At 44.2% G+C, this 26,460-nt stretch overlaps 1 protein-coding gene across 1 annotated transcript in view; it reads right to left on the bottom strand.

The window, feature by feature from the left end:
- The window catches only part of COL22A1 (collagen type XXII alpha 1 chain), a 325,582-nt gene that overhangs the window by 291,623 nt on the left and 7,499 nt on the right, over positions 1-26,460 (bottom strand). The window contains exon 2 of the mRNA XM_037892981.2: positions 1,640-1,800. Coding sequence (XP_037748909.2) covers positions 1,640-1,730 — 91 coding nt within the window. The 5' untranslated portion in view covers positions 1,731-1,800. The remainder of the gene's footprint in view (positions 1-1,639; positions 1,801-26,460) is intronic.

Here is a 26,460-nt window from a genome sequence, read left to right as displayed (position 1 = left end):
CACCGTGCACATTTCTGAAGCCATATGAATGACCACCCTGCCAACAGTGTTCAGCTGATACACCCAGCCATTCAATAGGCGAAGTCTATATGGGCATGCCTGGAACACTGTACAGCCAATCAATCAATCGTTATGTGAGCGGACAAACATAATATACCTCTCACAAAATGACTTGAGGGTGCATGCTGGCTGGAACATGTGGGTTTTATGCTATGAGACACCAATTAAGCTATGTGCATATATCTCAGTCAGAATGCCGAGTTTTGTTCTGTTCCCTGCATAATAGATAGACATTATGTGTCATTTAACTGTAAAGTTCAACCAAACTGGTCCTCAGCTCTAAAGGCTACGGGAAAAGTCCAGCATCATTAATCTATTCTGTCTGGACAAAAAGGGGTTAAGCAGAGCTAATTGAAGAACACAAAAGGTTTAAACATATTCAGCAATGTCTGTGCACTTGTTGCTTCTTTTAGCACATCTCAGCAGGTGATAGTAAGTGTAATTTAAAACCATACAGAGCAGAGAGAAGGAATCCCTTCTCCATTCAGGGGCGACTGTCCACAAAACAAGGTTGCTGAGGTAAAGATACTGAGGTGTATTTAGGAATTAATATGTGAAAATCCTATGTTTAACAGGGCTAATCCTTGATGGGTCAGTGATTCTTTGTTTATATGCTTGACAGAGCAAAGCAAATGCTGCGAAAAGGTTTTCAGTGAATACTGGTCCAGATCTTTAAACATATTCCTTTCCACTGCACAGAGAATCTTTTCCTTGTTTCTCAGAATATTCTAACAAAATTGTTTACTGGCAGAGAGAAATGGTGGGGATTATTAACAGGAAACATGGTCAATGGAAACATGATTCTAAGGGTTAGGGGCCATCCAGTCAGCAAACAGAATCTTTCCATGTGATCTATCTCCAAGCAAAACAGCTCACAGACAAACTACAGGCCCAGAATTAATACTGAAATGCTTTGCTCAACAAACCAGTAAGTTTGACACCATCATGACCTGTTTGCAAACAGAAAGAGATACCGTTTATTCTTTTTTTTTTTTACTAATTATTTGCTCATTTAATGATAAAAGTTTACATTTATATAGCATCTTTCACCCCAAAGTGTTGCACAAACTACATCTGTAGTTCCTATACTGAGAGCAGCTGCTACTGAGTTTCAGAGGGGTGGCTACAGTTTCCTCTCATTTTAGAATAAAATTAGCTAAGGACACCAGAGGGCCCTGTCTCTTGTGAAAAAGGCCAGGATATCCGAGTTTTTAAGGTGTCATCTAAAAGACCCTGAAGATCTGATTCAAAGCCCATTGTAGGCAATGGAAACACTGATACTGACTTCAGTGGGGTTTGGATCACGCCTGTACAGTGTAAACTGCATGCAACTCAGGCTAGCCTGCAAGACTGAAAGTCTGAACTAACCCTGCTACGTCCTGGTCTTGTAGTGGTTACAGGATTCTAATTAAGTCCAGATTTTTTCAGCACTAAGCTACCCCGTCTCCGTGAGGTCTGCTTACTATACTTGTAAGGGTGGGTGCATTGCTAGCTTCTTCTACAAGAGTAATGCCCCAAGCAAAGTAAAAATCTAGGTAGCTTTTCAATACTCGGTTGTCCCAGGAGCATCAGCACATACCTGCTCTTTGTGCCTGAATTCTCTCTCCACCCCAGAGGAGTGCAAGAAGAATCAAGACGTAAGGCACTCGATATCTTCCCGTAAGGGGCATAGCTCCCTTCTTCTCAGACGCGCTCACCTCTTCGCCGTGGTGAGAAACGGTCTATAAATCCATCCCTTGCCTCGAAAAAAAAAGAAGAGGAAATTGGAGAGAGTTTATTAATTAACAGAAGCACAAGACTGTGGAGGAAACAAAAGCAACAATACAAGCTCTGGGAACTGCACATTTAGGGTCGTCTCCTCTGGCTCTCGTTTTACTTGAATAGGCATGGGCTGTACCGAGACAAAGAGGCAAGGAGTTCACCTACTTTTCAAAAGCTAAGGTCTTTTCTCAGGGTCCTGCCAATGCAGAGCAGCCTGAATTGTCTGAAAAGGAGAGATTACTAGATTATTTTAGTTTAAATGAGCCCATCAGCAACAGCACAATCAATGCATCAGACTGGAAACCATTCCTGACTTGAGCCTCTCATGTATCCACCTTAGGAGGCACACAACTCAGGTCAGACATAACGTTTACTGCGTATCATACACAGCCCATTGCTATCTTATCAGTGACCACTTTGAGTTCTTAGACATCAGAACTGCTGTGTGCTAATAATATTGAGTACTATTCATATATGAATGCCTCACCATCAGGTACCTTTGGCCTTATCTACATGAGATGGTTGCACCAGTTTAACTTAAGGTATGTCTACACTATGGAGACTATACTGGCATAGCTATGTCACCGTAGCTATGACAGCAAAACCCCAGAGCGTAGACGGAGCCTACACTAATGGAAGGGTTTTTTCCTAGGAATACAAACTCCCTGAGCAACGGTAGCTATGTCACCAGAAGCATTCTTCCATCGACATAGCTGTGTCTACACTGGGGCTCAGGTCAGCATAGCTACATCGGTCAGGGTTTCACACCCCTAACTGACATTGCTATGTCAGTATAGACCAGGTCCAGAAGTGTTATTTTACATTAATTAGATTAAATCAGTGAAAACTACTGTGGGGGACAATCTTAATTTGGTTTAAGAGTGGACTTATTTTGATTTAGTTTAGAGGAAACCACTGAAAACTAACCTGGTTTTGATACAAACTAGAAATTCAACCGGATTCGGTAAAGATTTGCTAAAGTTTTTTAATACTGGGCCAGCTCCATGTTTTTTTAATCAAAAACACATTTGGTGAATCTTTAACTGTGCTCCTTATAATTATTTGTTTTACAGCACGGCTCACAGTGCACTCGATGTTGTCTACCCAAACACAGGCAGACAGCACCACTCTGAACTGCTTCCAGTCTAAGGAAACAGTTTAAAAGATACTCTCAAAGCTTCTAAAACTACGTTTTCCTCATTAGTGTACAGAGACTCCTCAGGCTTGTTGCCTCACTAAATTTGTGTTTCCTCCATCACTTTCATGCACATGGATTGCCTGTTGCGAGATTGCGACACGGAAGTGATGGGCTGTGCATGCTGGTTTATTATTGTAGCATTGATCCTGAGTACTGGGCTATTTCTTTTCCTCTTTGAACCATTTGTTTTGGTGGAAAACATATATCAGAATAATTGTAGAGGTGCCAAGGCTCTACTTAAAAATAATATTGGCAGGTCTAAACTTTGTCAAGATAGATCAATGCTACTCTAAAGTAAATGAAGACATAATATGGGCTAGGGGAAGCAAAATCTAAGCGCCCATTTGTACAGATAAAACTCTCATTACACCTGTGTAACTGCAGGAAGAATTGGGTGCTGTATACCCCATAGCTGATATCACATATGGGCATGGAGAAGCAATGCTTCTCACACATCCTCCTACGCTCATTAGAAATAACATTTTGGAGGTGACAGTGTATCAGAAAATAAATGCAATAAAATAGAATTGCTCATTCTCAGCAGACACCTGAAATGTAAATGCTCAAGAACCTGCTTGGGTTAACTGGCCACTGGAATCTGAAGGATCCCAAATCAAACATGCTGGTGAATGGTTTCAGAATAGCAGCTGTATTAGTCTGTATTCACAAAAAGAAAAGGAGTACTTGTGACACCTTAGAGACTAACCAATTTATTTGAGCATAAGCTTTCATGAGCTACAGCTCACTTCATCCAATGAACTGAGCTATAGCTCACGAAAGCTTTTGCTCAAATAAATTGGTTAGTCTCTAAGGTGCCACAAGTACTCCTTTTCTTTATGCTGGTGAATGTTATTGATGCAAGAGTTATCTATCCTTGGTGGGTTGCAGCCTTGAGGCCAGATAGGTGCTGGTGTTCCAAATTTTTCCAGCAGGTGTCACTATGGCACAATGAGGCTCAGAAACTCTGGCACTAGAGAAGGGCGCATAGTGATAACTGAATTGAAATAGCTTGTACACTTGTAGTCAGAGTGTACTTTTAGATAACCCCCACGACTGAAATTCCAATCAGAGCCAATGATATTGAAAATGGCTATGAGAGTTTTCAGCCCGATTTTTTCACTTATTTGAAAACTCTGATATTCATACAATCCTAGAATATCAGGGTTGGAAGGGACCTGAGCAGGTCATCTAGTCCAACCCCCTGCACAAAGCAGGACCAATCCCAGCTAAATCATCCCAGCCAGGGCTTTGTCAAGCCGGGCCTTAAAAACCTCTAAGGATTTAGATTCCACCTCCTCCCTAGGTAACCCATTCCCAATGCTTCACCACCCTCCTAGTGAAATAGTTTTTCCTAAATATCCAACCTAGACCTCCCCCACCGTAACTTGAGACCATTACTCCTCGTTCTGTCATCTGCCATCACTGAGAACAGCCGAGCTCCATCCACTTTGGAACCCCCCTTCAGGTAGTTGAAGGCTGCTATCAAATCCCCCCTCATTCTTCTCTTCTTCAGACTAAATAACCCAAGTTCCCTCAGCCTCTCCTCGTAAGTCATGTGCCTCATGTAGCATGTAAGAGTCTTTCACTCCCAGCGGACCATGATACCTGCCAAAAATCATACATGACCAGGCTGGAGAATTCTGTTTTATGTAAATTAAAGACAAAAATGGGGGATGGGATCTGGGGATTCCTCCCTGCTAAACATTTGAAGAATTAAGTGCCACTTCATGAATCTTAAAAGATATTTCAAAATAAATTTTTATGTCAAGGGGGAAAATAGTGAACCTGAACCTGAACACCTGCTCCAAATCTAGGCAGGTGCTGTGACTATTCAATATACTTACATAGCTCAAAACCCTTTTTGTTCTAAACCTGGGCCTCATTTGAGTAGAGAGGGTTAGTTGTGCAAAAATATGTCCTATTGTCTGTTTTATATATGGAGGAATTAACTGAGGCCCTGATTCTGCAAACTTTTACACAGGTGTGATACTTTATCTTGAGTGGTCTGTCACACTGAAGTCAATAGGATTACTTATCTCAATAAAGTTACACTTCCACATATACTAATATAGCAAAGCTGGAGGCAAGGTATTTTCAGTGAGGGGTCTTCTATTATGGAAGTCATTCCCATTTTAGTTTACTAAAGTCAGAATTTGCCGACTCTGAGGTTACAGTGGAAAATCTTTTTTTTTTTCTTCTCTCTCAGGCCCTTCCTAGACAGAGGGATAAAGAGGTGCATGACAGAGACGGGAAAGTTTTCGTTTTGGAGAGATCCAGGAGCAAGAGCGTCTTCTTCCTCCTCTTCTGTATGGCAAAGAAAAATGATTAGCAACGTTCAAATAACCATGTCCACATTAGTGAGCCAGTGGGTAGGTAGCTCCAGAATTTTTTTAGTGCAAGTCTGAGATGCTATTGGTAAACGACAGAACTGGGCACTGATTTACAATATAGTCCATAGTTTGACTGGTGTCTATACAGTGGCCGATTAGCCACTGGCCTAATGGGGCCCATGCCCAGGGCCCCCAGAAAAGTGGGTGCCCTCACACCCCAACCTGCTCCACCCGCCTGCCCAGAGCTCCTGCTAGGGAGCGGGGTGGGGGTGCAGGGTCTTGGCCCGCTCCACCTGCCCAGTGATCCTGCCAGGAAGTAGGGTCAGGGCATGGGGGCTTGCCCCGCTCCGCCTGCCTGGCTCTCCTGCTGGAGTGCTGGGCAGGGTAAGCCCCTGCACCCCAACCCATTTCCGCAGCAGAGGGGGGCACTGCAAGTGGAAGGGGTGGGGAGGGGCCCCCCACTTGCTCTGGCCCAGGGCCCCACAGAAGCTGCATCCATCTCTGTGTCTGTAGTCACACTGTGGGTTGTCTCTCATGTTCCAGAGGTGAGAGAGATGACAGCATCTGCCATGTGATTCTCTGAATTGGTTCAATGCGATCGGCCTAACCTGTGGATGCGGCAGGTAAACAAACCAGCCCGGCCCACCAGGGGGCTTACCCTGGCATGCCGCGTGCCAAAGGTTGCTGATCCCTGGAGTAGAAAGTACTTAAATTCAAAACAGTTTAATTCGGGGCCTTCAGGCTTCTGCTTTTACGGCAAACATTAAGAAATATCAGATACAGTGCAGAAGTTAGAGATGGAAAAAGACGTATTAGGCCATCTATTCCATTATTCCCTACCAGATATTTTCTAGTACTTTGACCAGTTTCAGTTATTCAGGGTGAAATGTAAGGAACATGCCTAGTTATGGACACGGTTGTATCACTCAGGCAAGATCCTTGCACGTTTGCTGGGATGGGACAACAGAACAAATCACATAAATGGAAACATTCCTCTTGCTGCCGAGTCCAGTTTTTTATTCATTGCTTAATTTCATCCCGTTACTCCTGTGCCACTAAATGTGACAACGGGCCATGTAAATTTAATGTCCCAAGTACTCTGCATTCATTACATGACTTTTCATTGTCACCCTGATGAATGTCTTCAGTATCCATCAGCTCTAAAGAAGAGGTTAGCCTGAGGTAGAAGCATGGTGTCTAATTATATAGCACTTCAGAAAAATAATACAGCATGTTAATAAATTCTGCATCTCAGTATAGCAGGCTTGTTGTGTGTGTGTCTTCAGACTACTCAACTAGGCAATTTAATTATCTAAATTATTGCTGATGAGCAGGAAGTGGACCAATAAAAGAGAGGTGGAGGAGAGAATTTTTAACAATCTGCATTTCCACATACCTTTGTTTGAAGCTTTCTAAAAGATTCTTCTGATAGCATCTAAGGCATATCTAAGGCATTACAGGCCTGATCAGTAGCCCACAATAGTCAATGAAAAGACTCCTATGGACTTTGGTGTGGGTTGTATGAGACGCTCCATGCATTGCAGAACTTCAGAAAGTCTGTACTAGAGTTAAGATGGGCCCATAATGACTGATACCTTCCAAATGCACCCTCAAGACCAAACTCCTGCTGTGATGCCTACAAGAAGTCAGCCAAGCAGCGAGGGCTGGCACGAGTGGCAGCCAGAGACACTGACTTCATTTATTTACAAATGAGAGATTTATTATAAATTTATTTATAAAGGAGAAATGGGGAGGGGAGTGACCTTCAAATGACTCAGAACTATCAATGAGTGGACCACTGCCCTATCTGAACACTTTCTCCAGTCCTTCCTCCCTTTCTCGTTTATTATATTTAATGGTTGTTTCCTGTCTCAAGTTAGACTATAAAGCCTTCAGAGCAGGGAGCAGGTATCCCCTAGCATAACAGTGCCCTGATCACGACTGGGGCCTCTGGGTGCTACTGTAATATAAATAATAAGAAGAACTACTTACTCCCGGCTAATTCTAATATACAAAGGAGCACCAGCATTTCACTTACATCCGCAAACAACAACACCAGTATCCCAGTCACTTCAGGATCCTGAAAACGTCCATCTTTGCTGTCTAAAGGCCCCCAGGGATATGCTCAGGCCTCTCTCTACAAGACCTTGTCTCTCTACAAGACCTTGGGTAAAATTTTCAGAAGGGCCTAAGTGATTCAAGAGCCTAAATCCCAGTTTAATCAGGTCTAATCCAGATGGATTAGAAGAAGCATTGATAGATTTCAGAGTCCCACAGCCAGAAAGCCACTGATCTTCGGAGTTGTAAGAATGGTGTGGAGGGTGATACATGAACTGGATGCTGACAGACACAGACAGTGGTGTGAAGTGCTATGGCTACTGCAGATGTGTTAAAGAAGGCATGGAATTAATCTGGGGTACAGTCCATCTAAACCTGGGAATGTAAGTGTTAGCCAAGATGGACAAAGCCACTGTCTCATCAGATTACACACCCCTGCTATTAGCTCTCTTCTTGTATTTTATTATCATTACATTTTGTGTGTATGATGTATTTACAAAAAACTCACCTGTGGTGGGTCTTTGTTACACAACTTCAGGATACCTACATGAGTTTAATAATAAAATAATAACAACAATATCTAGTAATCTAATTAATCCCTTGTGAAGTATTATTAAGTACCATTCAATACCCCTCCTCACCCTTTTACATATACATTTTACTGGTGGGGTTGGTAACACGACCTATTATTAAAGTTGTCTGACACTTCACATTATTAGATCCTGTTTTCAGAGATTTATAACTTTGCCAAACTTTAACCATTTAGACTGACATTTTCCATGGCACGTATCTGCCTCAGTCTGGGATTTTTTTTATTTTTATTTTTTTAGGGGGGCGGGGGTTGGAATTTCAGCCAAAACAGTCCAGCTGTTTGAGGATCTAGGAAAAATATGTTGTTTTGGCCACGTTAAGAAATTCTGGTGACCTTTTCTTTGAATAGCTGTGGTACTTTCCTGCTTTGGAGCAGGGACCTGAGATTTGCCATCCCTGAGAAAATCTGCCCAAATGATAAGTTTCTGGAAAATCACATTGCACATGCTCAGTTGACACTTGCTAGAGTTTAACAGCTGAAATCGCCAAAGATTCCATCCTCATTCAGCACAAGAGCCTTTCGTTCCTCCTAGTGCTGACCAGGCTGTGAATGCTCCATCCCCTCACAGCTTGTGTGTGTGACCAGCTGGACCTGCTCTGGGGATGAATGAGGGCTGTGCAATGAAGGCCGTTTGTTTGACCCCTGCCTCATTAGTTGCAGAAGTTGGAAGGTGCGTAGGAAATGAGGCAGAAGACTGCAGGAAGAGAAAGGACAGTCTCCTGGTCAATGCAGTTGAATGCTGCCCTGGAGAATATGATTCTCTCTCTGCCTCTGGCAAAGAGTTCCTATGTGATGCTGGGCAAGTCACTGAAACCAGCTTCTCACAAGCGGTCACTAATTGTAAGTTCCTCATTTCCTGGGTACCCAACCTGCTACCCTGGGGCTAATCTGCAGAAGTGCTGAGTCCTTACAGCTGCGGCGGAAATCAGTGGGTGCTGTGCTTAAAAGCCCTTTGAAAAATAAAGGTCTTAGGTGTCTCAGATTGGGCACCTAAAATTAATGGATACTTTTGACCTTAATGTCTCTGTGCTTCAGTCTCCCAGCTGTAAAATGGGGATAATGCCACACCCTCACCTCACAGGGATTTGAAGTATTCAGATGGGCACCATAAAAAAATCCATGAGGAAATTCATAATTCTGTCTTCAGAGCAGGTTTTGAATAGTTTACAGGAAATGAATAAGTCCAAGGCCACACACTGAACCAGGACAATAAAACAAAATACTGAATAACTGATCGTTAAAGGGAGCACTGTCCTTCCTGTGCACTGAACGAGGCAGGACTTCGGTGGGGGGTGAAAAACAGCATATAACGTTGTAATTAAGGACGTGCATGTGCTTTATGAAGCAAAGAGGCCAAATGAACGTACACAGGCAACCTTTATTTTGGCCTTTCCTAACTTTTGAATGCTTGACTTTGCAAACTTAATAATATTCTGCTACTGTACTTTTGTGCACGTAATAGATCTACACCCACCCACAGATCAAACTGATAGAAATGGTCAGATTCAGAATTCAGCAATTCCCTGCTCCCTGGCCTAATGCTGAGACCACGCATCAGTCAGACGGATCTCTTTTGTAAATGTGTCCACGGCAGACTGTCTAAAACGAGCTATTACTGGTCTCCTGCCAAATTGTAGCAGTTCTAAAATACTCTCCTAAGTACCAGTTGTGGACTTTACAAGGTATTTTTGCCTGCTGCAGACACACACAGTCTACAGGCTAAAACCTAGATGGAATGCCCCGAGCATATGTGCTCAGTGATTCACAATGGGAAAATAGCTCAAGATTTTTTATTTTATTCTTACACAGCATTCACCTTATGAACGGATTACAGCTACTGCTCGGCTGAGAGCCACACAGAACACTAGTCTGTGCTAAAACTTTTACCCCATCCTCTCCTACACCTGAACCCCTTTGTGTGTCTCATTCACTTGTTAAGTCTTGTAGATTGTAAACTCTCTGGGGCAGGGGAGGAAATTTACATGATTTCTGAAGCCCTTAGCACATTGGGGCCTGTCCGTGCTTGAGCCCGCTAGGCGTTACTACATAAAATCATTAAATAGTTAATAGCCAAAAAACTCTGTCCAAATCGCCCTTCCACACACACACACACCCCTCTTTTTAAAAAATGTATAGGAGCATGACAACATCTCCGAAACAGCAATTCCCCTGCTACACCCACCAACATACTTGTCTGTTTTCTCTGGGCCAAAGTTAAATGCATTTACAGGTCTCAAAAGTGACAGATCACATTTGTATTTGGTGCCAGGCCACTAGAAAGTTTTGTCTAATAGACTGCCAGGGGGCCTTGCCAGCTGGCCTCCTCAGGGGAAAGGCCTGAATTCAGATCTTACACTAGTTTGATACCCTTTGCTTACTGCAGCGGATTCAGTCCTGATTAACAGTCATGTAAGTAAGACCAGAATCAGGCCCTAAGTGAAGTCTAAACAGAACTCTGATAGCTCAGATGGTAGGGACTAATGATTTTGGAGTAACCTATACTGGGTTCTGTCCGTGATACAATATGTCTCAGGTATTAACATCTGTTTTGTACGTGTGCAGCAGATGGATTTGTTACAGTATATTGGGGAAGGAGACATGTGGCCAAGGAAAACAAATTCTTTAGTTGAGAGCCCGCTGTTCTGCTTCGCTGGAGCTGATCCCTGGAGACATGCAGAACCGGCGTGGGGAAAGCTACAAGACCCCTGTTTTCTGCCAAGCAGGACCTGAGGTGTTCCAGTCCAGGTAGGCTACTAGGAAAAGGCTTATTGACTAAAAGCAGTTCATTATGGCAAAGCCTACCCCCACAGGGCCCATTTCATGCTTTTTATATCCACAGGGAAGTTATTCCAGCTCCTCCAAGGAAACCTAATCTTTTCTCTTCTAGTACAGTACAGGAGTATGTCAATAAAAGGGCCCATGTGTCATTCCTTTATATAGAAGGTGAACATAGCCAGAGTCTGGAGTGGGGTATGGATGGGATTACAGCCTAAATACTGTTTTGAAATAGGCTGCCTGTTTTCCAAATAAAAGGGACAGGTGGTGGATCCCAGACTCCAGTGTGTCCCCTTGCCTGAGTATCTCCTCCCCAATGCAAGCAAGGGTTTCTGTAGGACTCTTTGCACCAGTATAATCACTCACTAGTCTGATTAAGGGATCCATTACTGAGTTCCCAACCACTCTTTTAGTTCAGGATGGTTTATAAGGCTAGACTGTGATTTGGATTGTGCCCCCACAAACGGATGCCAGACCCATCCACCCCTCACAAGTCTGCTTGGGCTACCAGGACCTTGGATCCAGGCATAGGAGGATAAGCATGTCTGCTTACTCCCACTCTGGAGCAGAGAGGCATTCAGCTGGTGGAGGCTTAGAGGTATATGCCCTGGCACACTGGCCAGCACAGCTGAGCCAGTGTCGAGGGGTTGTAATTAGACTCTGGTACAGACCAGCACCAACTGACTCCCTCTCCAGAGCAAAGGGAGTCAGCAAGGGAATTGTGACTTGAGAGTGCTTCCTGGAGCAGCACAGTGTAACCCACACACCTCCTGGGTGTGGTGTTCTGTCCCATCTAGTGGCGCACGCAGACAGTGAGTGAGTGAGTGTGAGTGAAATGAGTCTGCTCTACAGCCTTAGCTAACAGCCAGCGGGCTTTTAGCTCATGCATAGAGGCTCATGCACTAAGCTCCTGGGGTCCCTGGTTCAATCCTGCCCACCAGCAACCAGGATCTGTTGATGTTAAAACCGCACAGGTATCCCTTGCTCAGGGCTATGGATAAAGGCATAATCTATCCCACAGCAGACACTGTAAATGAAAGCACCCGTTGCCACAAGGGGTTTAGTCAGCTCACTCCATCAGTAAGCAGAAAGAGGAAGTGTGGTGTGGGGAACACATACAGATTCAACAAAGTTGCCTCTGTTCATCCAAAACTCTTGTAATGTCACTAGCAGGCTGAGGCGGGGGGGAACCTGCTCACTCCTCTGAAATTGGGAATGCAACCTAGAGTTACAGCTCCACGAACAGCTAATATTGGCAGCCAGGGCCCTGTAGCAAAGCAGAGCCTGTGCCTTTCTCTCTTGCTGCCTTCAAAGCAGTGAATAAGAAGAAAAACAGAGGCAGTGGTGGAGAAAAGATAAAAGGAGTCCAGTAAAAAAAAAAAAGTGTCTGGAAGCAGCAAATGAAGATGATGATGTAGCCAGGCAGGAGCCTGCAAACCTCACTCATTTTTACAATAATTGCTCTCAGTGTTGCAGACTGAAGCAGGACTCCTGGGCCTCTCCCACAGAAGGATGGAGAGAGACCAAAGGAAGTGCTCTCCAGAAAGCAGCACTGCACAGAGACGCCTCAGGAAGCTAGAGAGAGAGAGAGAGAGATCTCAGTTTCCTTTTCCTAAAGCCTGGAGCCCACTTTGAACTCTTACACCACACAGTCCTCGACAAAGGGTATTAATGGCCGATGTGTTCCCACTGACAGCATATGGGGGTCCCACTGGACCCCCATAGCTCACCAGCGAGGGCAGGGTCAACAGAGACTCATTCTATCCATCATGTCCTGCTCCAGCCCCGTGTGCCTCTGGCAGGTGGAGAGATAGAGACAAATCAACAGTCCTGACATTCACTGGAAGGAATCTGAACCATCCTGCTATATTTTTTGTCAGCTCCTTTCTCTTCCCCCCATCCCCCTCCTTCTTTTCATTCATGATACAGTGCTTAGAAGCAGTGGCATCTGTAGAAAAAAAAGGTCCCAGCATGAGAGAGCATCATTAAACAATTGAAGGACTACAAGGAGCTGTGCAAACAAAGGAAGGGATGACAATGAGCCCTGGTCATTTTAATACTCTCACTCCATCATGCCTTGTAATTCTTTTAATTGCTCCTTGCAGAATCCCACAGCACTGCGCTGGCCTGAAGAGAAAACATGCCTGATGCTTGTAGCTGTCCACTCATCCCACTGAATTTTGGTTTTTAAGAGCCAGATACTGGGATTAGCAGTAGTGGTGGCTGAACATAGTGGAGAAGGGGTTTCAGTACAGGTAAGTACCCAAAAACTTGGAGCCCTGATTCATTCCAAGCATGATACAAGAATAACGCACTGGCAAAGCATAGCTGTGTCTGCACTAACAGAAGTACTGGGCTTTGGCCACATACATATGTCCCAGTGCCCTGTTTCAAGCCTCTGACCTGGCGCTGATTCAGAGGCCAACGTCATGTGATGGAAGCCTGGAAGCAGCATGTCCCAGAAGAGGGAGGCACAGTGGAGCTCTGTCCACAGCCAGGCAGAAGAGGAGGTAGGACCTGGGAGGAGCTCTGTGCCACAACCAGGCAGAAGTCCTGGCAGGAAATGCCAGGAAGGAGAAGGAGAAGATGCCTCAGCTGGGAGAGACTTTAATAAAAAGAGGGCTTTGTGAAGGAACTGTTGAGCCTGGAGAAGAGATCTAGAAGTCAACACATGTAGGTCAACAGCATCTGCCTCTTTTAGAATTTGTAATCATCATATGTCACCATTTCCCTTCTGGGCTTTAGAGAGGACGTTGAGACAGTCTCAGAGGACGGGCCCACTTTCAAGACATTGCAGTGTTTGATGCTAGATGTCAGACATGAAACTGCCCCCACTCCCTCACAAGCCAGAGACAATACGCATTAGCTGGTCAGAACGTTGACAGAAGCAGCACTGGCCAAGTTCAACACTTGAGGGGCAGAGGTTAGAGTGAGGAGAATAGAGTTAGACACCCAGAGCCAGACATGGACAAATAATCCAGTGTAGGCACAGCTACGGTCTGTTGCCAGCTCCTTCTAATGGTTAATACTTGTATTAATTGCCAATGGATCTGATTAATGAGCTGAGGGTACGAAGGCTCTTGTCCCAGAATCAGGCTACACAGAACTAAAACTAATGAGTTCAATATCTCGTAAGGAACCTCGAGGTATATGGCAAAGACACTCACACTGAGAGCAAAGCAAAGCCTCAGAGATTTTTCTTCGAGTCAGTAATAAAGCCAGAAAAGCACCAAACCACATGAACAGATAGGAATAGTACAGTATTTAGGATATCTGTGGCATTGTTCTTTGCATATGCTCTTAGATTTGCATACTTACACCCTTCCTCAAGGACCTGGTGGTAAGTGACAAAGGACTCCCTGGCATGCCAGAGGAGTCTGATGGTCCAGGTTCCTCAATGCCCACAACTGATGGTAGATAACCATAGAGCTGAAAGGTTAAAGGATGGAAAGCTAACCATCCTTCAACACGGTGGTTTGCCCTGTTATAGAGCCTGAGCACCAGAATGAATATTCATGCTAACGCTCAGCCTTCCTCCGTGTCCAAACCTAACTTCCTCACCCTCATAATATTGGGGTGCACTTATCCTATAGATTAACATATTAATGGCATTTAACTCATTATCATAACCATCACCTCTTGCTCAGACAGATTTGCGGTTATCATTTCCATGTTACTGTGGTTGCCTTTTAACATTACATGTCAACTCCTGTCATTAAACAAGCTATTTTCAGTTCCCCAAAATCTCATGGACAGGCAATTTATCTATGCCAAAGGTCACTGGCCTACTGTACTTGATTACACTTATGCTTAAACTAATGTCTTACAGGACACAGGCTTGTAGGTTTCTTGCATTATAGCGGAATATAATAAAGGCTAAGTGACTGGGCAACAAAATGGCAGATGAAATTCAATGCTGATAAATGCAAAATAATGCACATTGGAAAACTTAATCCCAACTATACATATGAAATGATGGGGTCTAAATTAGCTGTTACCACTCAAGAAAGAGATCTTGGAGTCATTGTGGATAGTTCTCTGAAAACATCCACTCAATGTGCAGTGGCAGTCCAAAAAGCCAACAATGTTGGGAATCATAAAAAAGGGATAGATAATAAGACACAATAGATCATATTGCCTCTATATAAATCCATAGTACGCCCACATCTTGAATACTGCGTGCAGATACGGTCGCCCCATCTCAAAAAAGATATATTGGAATTGGAAAAGGTTCAGAAAAAGGCAACAAAAATGATTAGGGGTATGGAATGGCTGCCGTACGAGGAGAGATTAATAAGAATGGGACTTTTCAGTTTGGAAAAAGAGATTACTAAAGGGGATAAGATAGAGGTCTATAAAATGAGAAAATAAATAAGGAAGTGTTATTTACTCCTTCTCATAATACAATAACTAGGGGCGACCAAATGAAATTAATAGGCAGCACATTTAAAAACAAACAAAAAAGGAAGTATTTTTTCCACACAACACACAGTCCACCTCTGGAACTGTTTGCCAGAGGATGTTGTGAAGGCCAAGACTATAACAGGGTTAAAAAAAGAACCAGATAAATTCATGAAGGATAGGTCCATCAATGGCTATTAGCCAGGATGGGCAGGGATGGTGTCCCTAGCCTCTGTTTGCCAGAGGCTGGGAATGAGCGACAGGGATTTGTGCTAAGAGGAATGGACCACTTGATGATTATCTGTTCTGTTCACTCCCTCTGGGGCACCTGGCATTGGTCACTGTCAGAAGACAGGATGCTGGGCTAGATGGACCTTTACCCTGACACAGTATGGTAGTTCTTATGTTTTTATCCCTGCAGAGCCAACAGAGCAAGGAGTTTGAGCTGCATTCTATTTCTTCTAGTGCAGCAGAATTGTTTGACAAAGTTCTTGTCAGGTTCTTCCAGTGTATACCCATGGAAGAGCAAGTGGGTTGCACAGGTGTAACGGAAAGCCTACATTGGCCTGTGGAATTACTATTGCTAGTGGTCGTGCATGAGAAGGAAAGAACTCCAATTCACAGATGTTAAGGCCAGTAAGGACCATTATGATATAGTCCCACCTCCTGTCTAGTACAGGTCAAAATATTTCATTTAGTAACTCCTGCATCAAGCCCAGATCTTGCAGTTAAGATAGAGCACTACTCCCTCCACCCCAAAAGGCATCCAGTCTTGGTTTGAAGACTTCAAGGGATGAAGACTTCACCACATCCCTAGTAAGGTATTCCAGTGGTTAGTTTACCCTGTCAAATTCGCACTTCAGTTCTAGCCTGAATTTATTTAACTTCAGCTTTCAGTCTCTGGATCTTGTTATGCCTTGATCTGCAGCACAGCATGGCTTTCAGAGCCCAGAGTGAGTGGCAGGGCTAGGATTTAGGAGGAAAAGGCCTCTTAAATTACCAAAAGACAAACATGGAACCCACAATTCTATTATTGCGTCACTTTTCTAAGTTACAGCTCATTAAAAGTGCGTTTCTAATAGGAATATCAAGCAGAGACCCCATTAGCACCTGCCCCAAGAACAAGGAACTTTCATTTAAGGGTAGCAAGTCACCTATCCTTCAGTTACTTCATCAGTCCACTCAAAACATTGCTTCTGCCTTCCGAGCAGCAGTTCAGAAGAGAATTCAAACACCAGGTGATGATGAGTTCTCAGACTGAGAAGAGCAGTTCATTCATTTGTACACAAATGCACAGTAAGTACCTCCAGAGAAGTTCCTTACAAAGCACTGCTGGTCTCCATAGCAATTGGCATTCACTGTACTTTCACTGGAAAACATTTTAAAAAGATCCTTAGGAAAGTACATTTTTCTTCATTATTTATGTATCCCTAGTTTAGTGGAGGTTTTTAGTCCTTCATGTGCAATAGACTTGTCCTTTCCGTTTATGCCGTTTCATTTCCACATGGCGTGTGCTGCATGCGGATTGCTGGGGTCTTTCACGTCCACTTTGAATATGCCACAGCAGCATAATGACTTGCATCCTTCACGCAAGTCTTTAACGTCTAAGGAAAATTAATGTTGTTACAACTAAAGCTATATAAAGTCCCCAAAAAATCAAGGGATCACAATAGGACCAATTCTTATTTAGAGAGCCTGAAAATCATTATCGCTCACACAGCAAAAGTTTGTCTAGAGGCATGAAAAAGAATCCAATTCTGCCACCTTTACTCACGTTGCCCACCGCTTGACTCCACTTCATACTTTGAAAACATCTTGGGATGGGGAAAAGCTGGAGCTGCCCCTAGACCTAGCATATCTTGTTTCAACCTTAGCTTTCACTGGGATGGTCTTATCTCTAGAATGGGTGGCCTATAGTGCAATGGCTTGGCTTGATGCTAAAAATTGCTAAGACCTATAGGTTCTCTAGTGCTGGCACAGCCTTTTCAGCTTAAATGATGGGGTTTCTGGTTCCATATACTTATATTTTTGAACCACAGTAGCTTGAGCAGGAGAAAGGGTTGAGAGTTTAACTTATCCCTCCAAAGCTCCTGTCTCTAGGAACAGCACAGACAGACACTAAACTAGCCTGAAAATATGACATACTAAGCACTTCCTGATTGTCTAGCACAAACTTCTGCCATTGTCTCTCCCCTCCATGGAAGGTTGGTCACATGATGGTTGTGCTCACATGAAGCAAAAATATAGGAGCAGATCTCAAGTCAAGAATTCTAAAAAAGCTCTTTCAAGGGCTATAAATCTCTTCCTTATCTAGCTCTTCTATTTCTGAAGTCCACAGGAGAACAGAGGTTTGGCAGAGTACATTCCAGTTTTCACATGCATTTCAGCATAGTCTTTCCTTTGCTACTGCTAATAGCAGTGAACTCCATCCTCCTACCTATAATTGCTGTAGTAGTGTTAAACATCAGTTACCTCCTCTGTTTAGGATTGATTCATTTACTCATTTGGAATGATTTGCATAACTTCACTCAGGCCTTCTTCACTATTTAAATAGACCGTAGCCATTCCAGGCAAACTTTTAAACCATCACACAGACATTGTCTCTAGAATCTTTGCTCCGGGAGACTTTTATAAAGGCTAATCCTTTGTTTTCACTAAGCATTCAAATGCGTCTGATGAGCCACCTCTGAATATACATCTACATGTTTTCAGATGAAGTTCCTATAAATTGAAGGCATTAAAGGGAAAGAGGCCGGTTTTAAATGATAGCAAATAAAGCTCAACATTAGTATATCTTAGCTAGGACATCACCACAATGCTACCATATTTAAGGTTTTCTGTGCAGAGTGTTGATAAATTGTTCCATTCCATTCCATTGTTCCATTCCATTCCATGGTGTTGCTGTTCAACATTACATATATTAAACCATTACTGTATCTGGAAAATATCCACAAGTTGTCATCTTGCTCCTAACTGTGTTCTAGAGGCATCAGATTATTCCCTATGTTACAGTGTACAAAAGTGTCAACTTTATAACACTCAGCCAAAGAATTACACAAACGAGACTTTATTTCACTGGCAACCATTCAAGAATTGAAGTAGCAGAGACAATGAAATACCTTCAGACAAACAGGAGTTATTGAAAGGATCATGCAAGGACAGGCAAAGTACTCTAGTTCAACATATTTAAGTTTCATCAAATTCCAAATGGCAGAACTCAACTACTTAGCCGTAAAGGAAATCTACAGTAGAATAGTATCTTGGGGCTTGATTCCACTCCACTGTGCTGCTCCAAATCTGTACCAGTGTATATCAAAGACATCGATGGAGTGACACCAATGCAGAACTGGAGTAAAGCAGTGCAGGCCCTTGGAGCTGAACTGGACCTGTCCTCCTGCACCTGAAGGTGAAGAGTTCTCAAGAAAGTCTCTGAAGACTTCACCATGAATTTGTTGGTGCCACATTCATGTAACTAAACTGAAGTCTTCTCTTTAACCAAAGGCATGCAGCAACGCGGCAAGCTTCCCCACAATACCCCACTGATGTGGCGCCACCCGGTGAGGAGAGGACACCTTCAGGTGGAAAGCATAGTTTAGTCCCCATACACATGTAGGGCTTGACTGCGCGCTTGCTTTACTCAGCCAAGCAGGGGAATGAGGGGAGAGTTGGCTCACCTGGTCAAAAACCCCACTCAGTCAAGCAGACCTGCCTGAACCTTGGGTCCAGCTCTAGTGCAAAGCCCAGCCTATGATCACTGAATACAGGCCTGCAAGCAAATGGGCAGGAGAGGCAGAGATTTGTCTCTATCCTCCACCACTCAGTTGGCCAAGTGCAGGGGCACAGGGAAGTAAACGGCACCCTTTCAAGGCCTCCAATAGTTTCCCTACCACCACCTACGTACAAACCAAGAGAGGAACCCAGGAGGAATTGTGATTAACAGGAGTGCCTCCCCAGCTATCCTTGGGGCAGTGCAGTTTACACTACACAAATTGTTCAGGGCATTGCCCAAAGGCACTATCTTGCCTTTAATCTCCAGAGAGCATTAGAAAGTATGTTAATGAGCTCTGGTTGAAGGGGGTGGTTTGAGCAATGGGCACCTGTTCATTACAGACCCACCAAGACGCATTTCACATAAGCCTCTGATCAGCCGTCAGAAGACAACAGCTTCTGTTCAATGACCTGGATCACATCTTGACCCATGCATCAGGAATAATATTCATCACCAGCAATATTCTGGCTCATCTTTTCTGAATGAATGCATGGCTTTTTGATTCCCCAGAACAAGTGTATAAAGGGTTTAAGATGGGACTTTCAAAAGCTCTTAGCACTGTGTTAACTGCTCCCACTGAAGTCAGAGGTAAAACTCATTTAGTTTCATTTACTACAATGGGAGCAGAGTTAGGCCAAGACAAAGTGCTTGTGAAAAAGAAAAAAAAAAATCCCACCTGTAATTTGGAAGTGACCCAAAACAATTACTACAGCCGAGGAGTGCAGTATTTCACAAGTTAACAGCTGATTCTTCCACCCTTAGGCACGTTGAGTAGTACCTTCATCTGCAAGATATTGCAATGGGACTACTTGCAGATGAAGGGACTGGTCAACATGAGCAAGGGTGGCAGCAGAATCTGGCACTCAGTTAGAAGGCCATAATACTGCTCAACATTATTTGGAGCCCTGCCTTCCTCTTTCTCCCATAGAGCACTAAGAACAGTTTTGGTGCTCAATGAGCCACAGATATGAGGTTAGAGGGAGGCTGACCCTGTTAAAACCATAGAGTCACAGTACATACCTAGAGCATACAGTAGAGATAGTTGACATTTGTCCTATTGGTACTGAAGCCTACTGTAAATGGGCCTTGTTCTAATACAAAGTTAGCTCCCTATATAACATAGAACAATTTACACCCAGAAAATGTGTGAATGTTCCTGTCCATGTTTTCCCTTCTCCTCCACTGCCATTAAGCTACATTTCCAAGAAACCTTTTCATCGGTGTACTCCCCCATTCCAAGAATGGGTACATTTAAATTCAACAAGGTGTGAAGCCTTTCCCTGAAACTCAAAGGCTCAGTGCAAGCCTCACATAGCATCAGAAGAAGGATAGCTTTGTGTTTGAAGCACAAAGCCGCGAGTCAGCAAATCTGGGAGCAGTGTTTCACTCAGCCAGCCAGATTTCCTCTGTAACCTTAAGGAAGTCAACTGATTTCTGTGTAGCCAAGTTTCTCCATCTGTAAAAATGGAGATAGCAAACAAAACTACCCCAAAATATTGTATGGTTTTCAAACACACTACAATGGACAGGGATTCAAAAATGTTCAAACTTTGATCCTCACGTAAGCACCTAAATATGAATCCTGATTTTCAGAGGTGCTGGGCACCACTTCCTTCAAGTCAATGGAAGCCGTGCATGCTCACTCATCTTTGAGTATCAAGCCAATTATTTGGATGACTAATTATGGATGGAGGAGGTGGATTTTCAGAGGCACAAATGAAAGTCTGGTGCCCAACCCCCACTGAAAGCTAAGTTTGAAAATTTCCCCTCCAGGGGCCTAACTCTAGGCCCACAAACTTGAATGTTTCAGCCTGTAATGTATTATCTTCCTTCTGATGGTGCATACCAAGGTCATTTGTTGCCATAAAGCAAAAACCCATACTGATTCCTTCATGATTTATTAAGACTTGACAAAAACAGCTACAAACTTGTCCTTTGTGATAAACGGTGAACTAAAGCACCATCTGCCAGTACCAGACAAGTTTACACAGCCCCTAGGACTGAAGGGGAGCTGCTTAACTATTTTTTTTAAAACACCAGAACAAACCTGATAGTCAGCAGTCGTAAGATGTTCCGGAAGAAGAGAATGTTGTCTGGCAGTTGTTAGCATGGGAGGCCATGTAATCCCAGCAGTGTGCCCTAGGGAGACAAGTGGACATACCGAGCCAGTGCAAGAGATATCCTGCCATCACAGATCAGGAAGAGACATCAGGATAACTCAAAGGAGACAGTTGGTACTGCTGCTTCCTCCTCAGTCATTCTGGCCTGGGACTGAGGAGCTCTGGATTCTGTTCTTGGCTCAGTCCATGCAAACTGGAAACTCTCCATGACACAAAGGGCAGTTTGCACCTGATAGCCAACACAGGCAAAGGATAGGAGAAAGGAAGTATTATTGGGCTGTCCCTTTAAAGGCAGGGCTGGGTAGAGTCCCTCACTACACCAAGTTCCAGCCATCCAGTCAGCACAGAACAAGGCAATACTGGGAGATGTATGTCCTTGTGGGACCTGGAGGGCCAGTTAACCCTGGCAACAAGAGCCATGATGACATTTTCAGACAGGTTTGCAAACTGCTGGCCCAGGTGAGCATTTACCTGCAGGAACTGGACAATGAGGAAGATCCTGGAAGTGAGACTGTCCATGCGGTGGAGGAGCTGGCAGAGCAGAGGGAGCAAAACTTGAGAAGGCCAAGCAGGCATTGGAGAGTGCACATGCTGAGCTGGCCATTGAGGTGGAGATGCTTCGACAGAGCAGGAGGGACTCCATGCACAAATGGAAGGAATTTGAGGCCCAGTTGCACTAGCTGAGGTCTGAATTCATGAAGGAAGAAAGACTTTGAAGGGAAAAAGCTGAGAAAGTTACCAGACTGCAAGTCAGGTTGGACACCATCTCAGGACAGCTAAGCCAGTCAGACAGCAAGTCAATCAAGTGAGCAAAAACTTCTCTGATCGATAGGTCAGAATTGCAGAACACACATGAGCTGCTGCAGGACAAGAATACATCTGTGGTAGCAGCAGCTTGCCACTCTCTGGCATGGAGGTGGGTCTCCTGTCTCAGTTTCCCTATATCCAATGGTCTTCCAGGGGCTTGTAAGGTACTTTTGACCCTCTGGTCAAGAGCCTCAAAACCCAGCTTTTCTAGAGTAAAACGAAAGTCAGTTTCAACCCTCCTGGGATCCTGTAGCCTTTCCTTTGGTCCAACTGTCCTTCTGGCCCTTCTGAGCAATTCCTCCTCTGAGAAGGGGCACCACATCCTCTCTACTTCAGGCCCCCTGACAGTCCTACGTTTCTGTTTATCCAGCTCTTTTCCAAAAAAATATCACTCCCGTTTCCTCGGTACAACAGTCCCTCCCCAGGGCTCTTTTGTAGTCCAGCTGTTGGGATTCCCTCCGAGACCTTTTCCACTCAGCTTATCCAGAACACCTTGCCCAGTTCTGGGAGAACACTTCATCCAGTTGTCTGGGATCCAAAACACTCAGTTCAGTTCTGGATTTTGTCACCCAGGTTCCTTTATCTGGCGTACAGCAAAGCTAAGCTGAGTTGATCAGATTCAAGCATAGGGAGTGGGTATAAGGTGTACCACACATCCAGAGTTACACAGACAATTTCTTCCTTTAGATACATTTACATGTTACATTGCATTTGCTATACATTAAATCACACATTTTTGGATTGCCTTGATTACTTTGCAGGAACCAATCCCAGGACAGCAGGCACTATCCATGTGCTGTTCACATGGAACCTGGTCTTTACCTTCCAGGTTTAACTTGACAGGTTTCAGAGTAGCAGCCGTGTTAGTTTGTATCCACAAAAAGAAAAGGAGTACTTGTGGCACCTTAGAGACTAACAAATTTATCTGAGCATAAGCTTTTGTGAGCTATAGCTCACTTCATCCACTGCATGCATCTGATGAAGTGAGCTGTAGCTCACGAAAGCTTATGCTCAAATAAATTTGTTTGTCTCTAAGGTGCCACAAGTCCTCCTTTTCTTTTTGCAGGTTTAACTTGTCCACAGTCCCTAGTATCAGGGTGTTGCTGCTTATCTTCATTAGTACAGACATGACTCCAGCATACTGGTTGTCAAGCCCCTGTTTACAACTTAACCTATTGTGCCCACTATGAATTAAGGAAAGTTACTTATGTCAAGCTAGGCCTACACCAGCCTCTCTGGGCCCTTCCAATCTAAGTCCCTCACAAGCTCTGTTCCCAGGTCCTCCAACCTATTGTGGAGAATTACACTCCAGATTTTGTTTCAACCCTGGTCTTTCTTACAGCTGCGTTAGGCCAAGGGGCTTCCCTGGACTTGTCTGAGAGAAAAGCCACATTCCAGGTCTGATCTCTCCCTGGATCAGTCCCATGAAACTACCACCACAGCCACCCTGCTCCTTTCAGCTTCTTCCTGTGAATAAGCACACAGCTCGCCTCTTATAGACCTCTGATCACATATTCAAAACCCTTCAGGAAACATCTCCCAGCATTCCCCTGTTCATGCATTCTGCATACTAGGATCAGGTCCTTAAAGGGCCACAACGTACATCAGGAAGGGGCGGTATCCAGCCTGTCCTTAAAGGGACAGCCCATTCTATGACACTCCCGTTGCACAGATGGGAAAATGAGGCACAGAGAGATTAGGTGACATGCTTGAAGTCACTTTGAGAATCTGTGGTAAAACCAGGAAATAAACCCAGGCCTCCTGAGTCCCAGTCCTGTTCCTTAACCAAAAGGCAAGCTTCCTCTCTCACCGTGACAGACGTGACACCCGTCTCTGAAGAGTTTCCAATCAATGGAGAGTATTTCACAAAGTTCATGGGTACACATACATAAGGCATTCAAAAGGGATTATTAGACTTTTTCCTCCTTAAATTCTCCACATAAGAATGGAAAGGATGAAAAGTCCCCCACCTAACATCCAATACTACGAATACAGAAGAACAGTGAATGGATTCACACTGTTTATCAACTGCTCAGCCACAAGGGGGTTAAACAATGAGAGCCGGTTAACGACGAAGAAGGCCATACCTATGAAATGGTGAGATTCCTAATAACTTGGCGCAAGCAAAGAATACTCAGTATACTTCTATTTAAATTAAAGAGTTCAAAGAGCCAAAGACCATTTCTTATAAACAACTCATGACTGACCGCGGCAAATCCACACTCTACAGAACAATTGGGGCGGGGGGGAGGATCACGATTAAACATTATTTCATCTCAAATAGGGTAATGGTGGGAATGGAAATTCAGATTCATTTGCTTTTCACTAAAAGCATCAGCCAAATTCCAACTATAATTTCACTGGGCCAATTTCATTCCTAGTGAAACATTCTTGACTTCAGTGGGCAGGCTTACACCTTGGATGAATTTGGACCATCCTGCCTACCCAAACTGACAGGCAGTTTCAGTGGATACAAGATTCTTCACTTTCTCTCCTAACTGCTTGTGTGGAGTTGCTACGTGCTGTTAAACAGCTGCTGTGCTCCACCACAGAGTGACGGTGTTTCAGCTGTTAGTGGAGTAAATTCTGTAGTTCATTTCAAAGTTTGTAAAGCACTTTGTGACCTTTTGGGATGAAAGGTTCTGTGTACATATAAGTCGCTATTACTGTCCTAGTCATCCACCTGGATTTTTTGTGTTTCTAATGCTGTGCTGACAGGACAGGACAGGACAGGACAGTACACACACACACACACACTGGGGCCCAGGCCTGTAGCTGCTATTCCAATACAATAAAGTAGAACTCCCACAAGCCGTGTTAAACCCCAGGTGCTCCATGACATCTTTCCTCCACAGGCCTTAAAGAGTGGGCCAAAGCAAGGCAAGGTGGATGAAGGACCACCTGATCTCCCTGATACTGTCCTCTACTCAGCACTCATCCCTGAGAGAGAGTTAATGCTACTTCCTGCAGCACCATTAACTCCTGTGGAGATCCCCTCAGCAGCTGCTACTGGGCAGCTTCAAAGGGACTGGACCAAGGACAACGTGGGTCCTAATAGAGCCATGTTGCTAGAGAGGAGGAGAGGCTAGCACAGCTATGGAGAGGGACCAGCGTCTATCAATGCAGGATGGCTCCTGCCTCTGCATATCTGTGGTGCCCTTCCCTGTGGATCCTCCAGACCCACAAAACTGGGAATCCCCGCCAAACTCCTCCTCTAGAGAAGACAATCTCCTGAAAGCCCAGAAAGACTCTGAGCTCTTCCTGTGGACTCCTATGCTAGCGGGGGGGGGGGCACCTACTCGATAATTATCACCTAAAAAGCGGCCTCTAGATGGCCACTGAGCAACTGAGAGCAAAAGCTAGGGATGGAAGCGAAACGGTTAGACAGCTGGTAAGCTATAAACACTGCTTATCATGCGGATTGGAATCGACTCATTGTTAGATCAGGGGAGCACAAGGTGACTGTTTTACCCCCCACCCCGTGTCTCTAGTCTGATACTTACACTGCAAGCTTTTTGGGGCAGGGCCTCTTTGTTTTATATTTGTACGGTGCCTAGTGCAATGGGGTGCAGGCCTTTAGATGCTATCGCAACACAAATAATAAATAAAGGAGGGGGGAAAAAAACCACCAGAGGAACCTACTGTCAAGGAGGAGAGAGGGAGGCGGCAGTCAAAAAAGACAGATAAAGCAATCAACTGAAAAAGATATAGAAGGAAAAAGAACTTTGAAAAGAGCAAATAACTGAAGTGACAAAGTAAAGCATCAGACTCCATAAGGAACCCAAGGGAGGGAAATGCAGAAGAATAAGAAGGCCCAGTGGTGAAGCTGTTTTAATTTCAAGAATCAATCACAGAAAAGTACTTACCCATGTAATTAAGACGAGCCCGCAGAAAACATAAAAACAGCTCTCAGAATTACACCACAGGTGGCACTACAATTAAACAGCAAGATGGGGAGGGGGGGAGCAGGAAATTAGTCTAAAACAACTCAAGTACCGTACTAGGTGAGTTATGAGGCTCAAACAAATGTCCTCTATCCATCTGTTAAAGGGGGTATCTTTTTCTTTTTGCTGCAAGAAGATGAAGCTAAGAATATACCATGCCTGGCAATATCTCTGGCAGAGTAGGTCACGAAGGCCCTTTTTTGCACCCATACCATCCCAGGATGTGGTCCTGTCCTGCGGATCTTACAAGGTCAGCAGAGTGGAGCTTGATTAGTGCTAGAATGGGACACCGCCAGGGAAACTCCAGGTGCTTCAGGAAGTGTCACTGATCATTCCTACGTGACCCTCTTCTCTCTGAATTGTGACTGAAACAATGCCCTAATCTGCAGTTAGGAGGCAGTATGTGGCCGAAGGCGTTGTCTAGATCTATGGGGCTCAAAGATCTCATGGTATATTTTCCTAGGGCAAGAGTGTCGACACCACTGTCAAGCCGTAATGTGGGTTGAAAAAAACTGTGCCTACTTAAAGTCTTCCCTTGCCGTTTCATTTGATTAAGAGAGATTCTGTTTCATTTGCTACCCGAAACTATTGGGTCTTGCGGCTGTGAGGTATTAAACAGATGCTGCACACCACCTCAGAAAGGAG

This window comes from Chelonia mydas, chromosome 2 (assembly GCF_015237465.2).
Source record: "Chelonia mydas isolate rCheMyd1 chromosome 2, rCheMyd1.pri.v2, whole genome shotgun sequence".
NCBI lineage: Eukaryota > Metazoa > Chordata > Testudines > Cheloniidae > Chelonia > Chelonia mydas.
The sequence above is the reverse complement of the archived record's forward strand: the minus strand, read 5'-3'. Positions and strand labels throughout refer to the sequence as shown.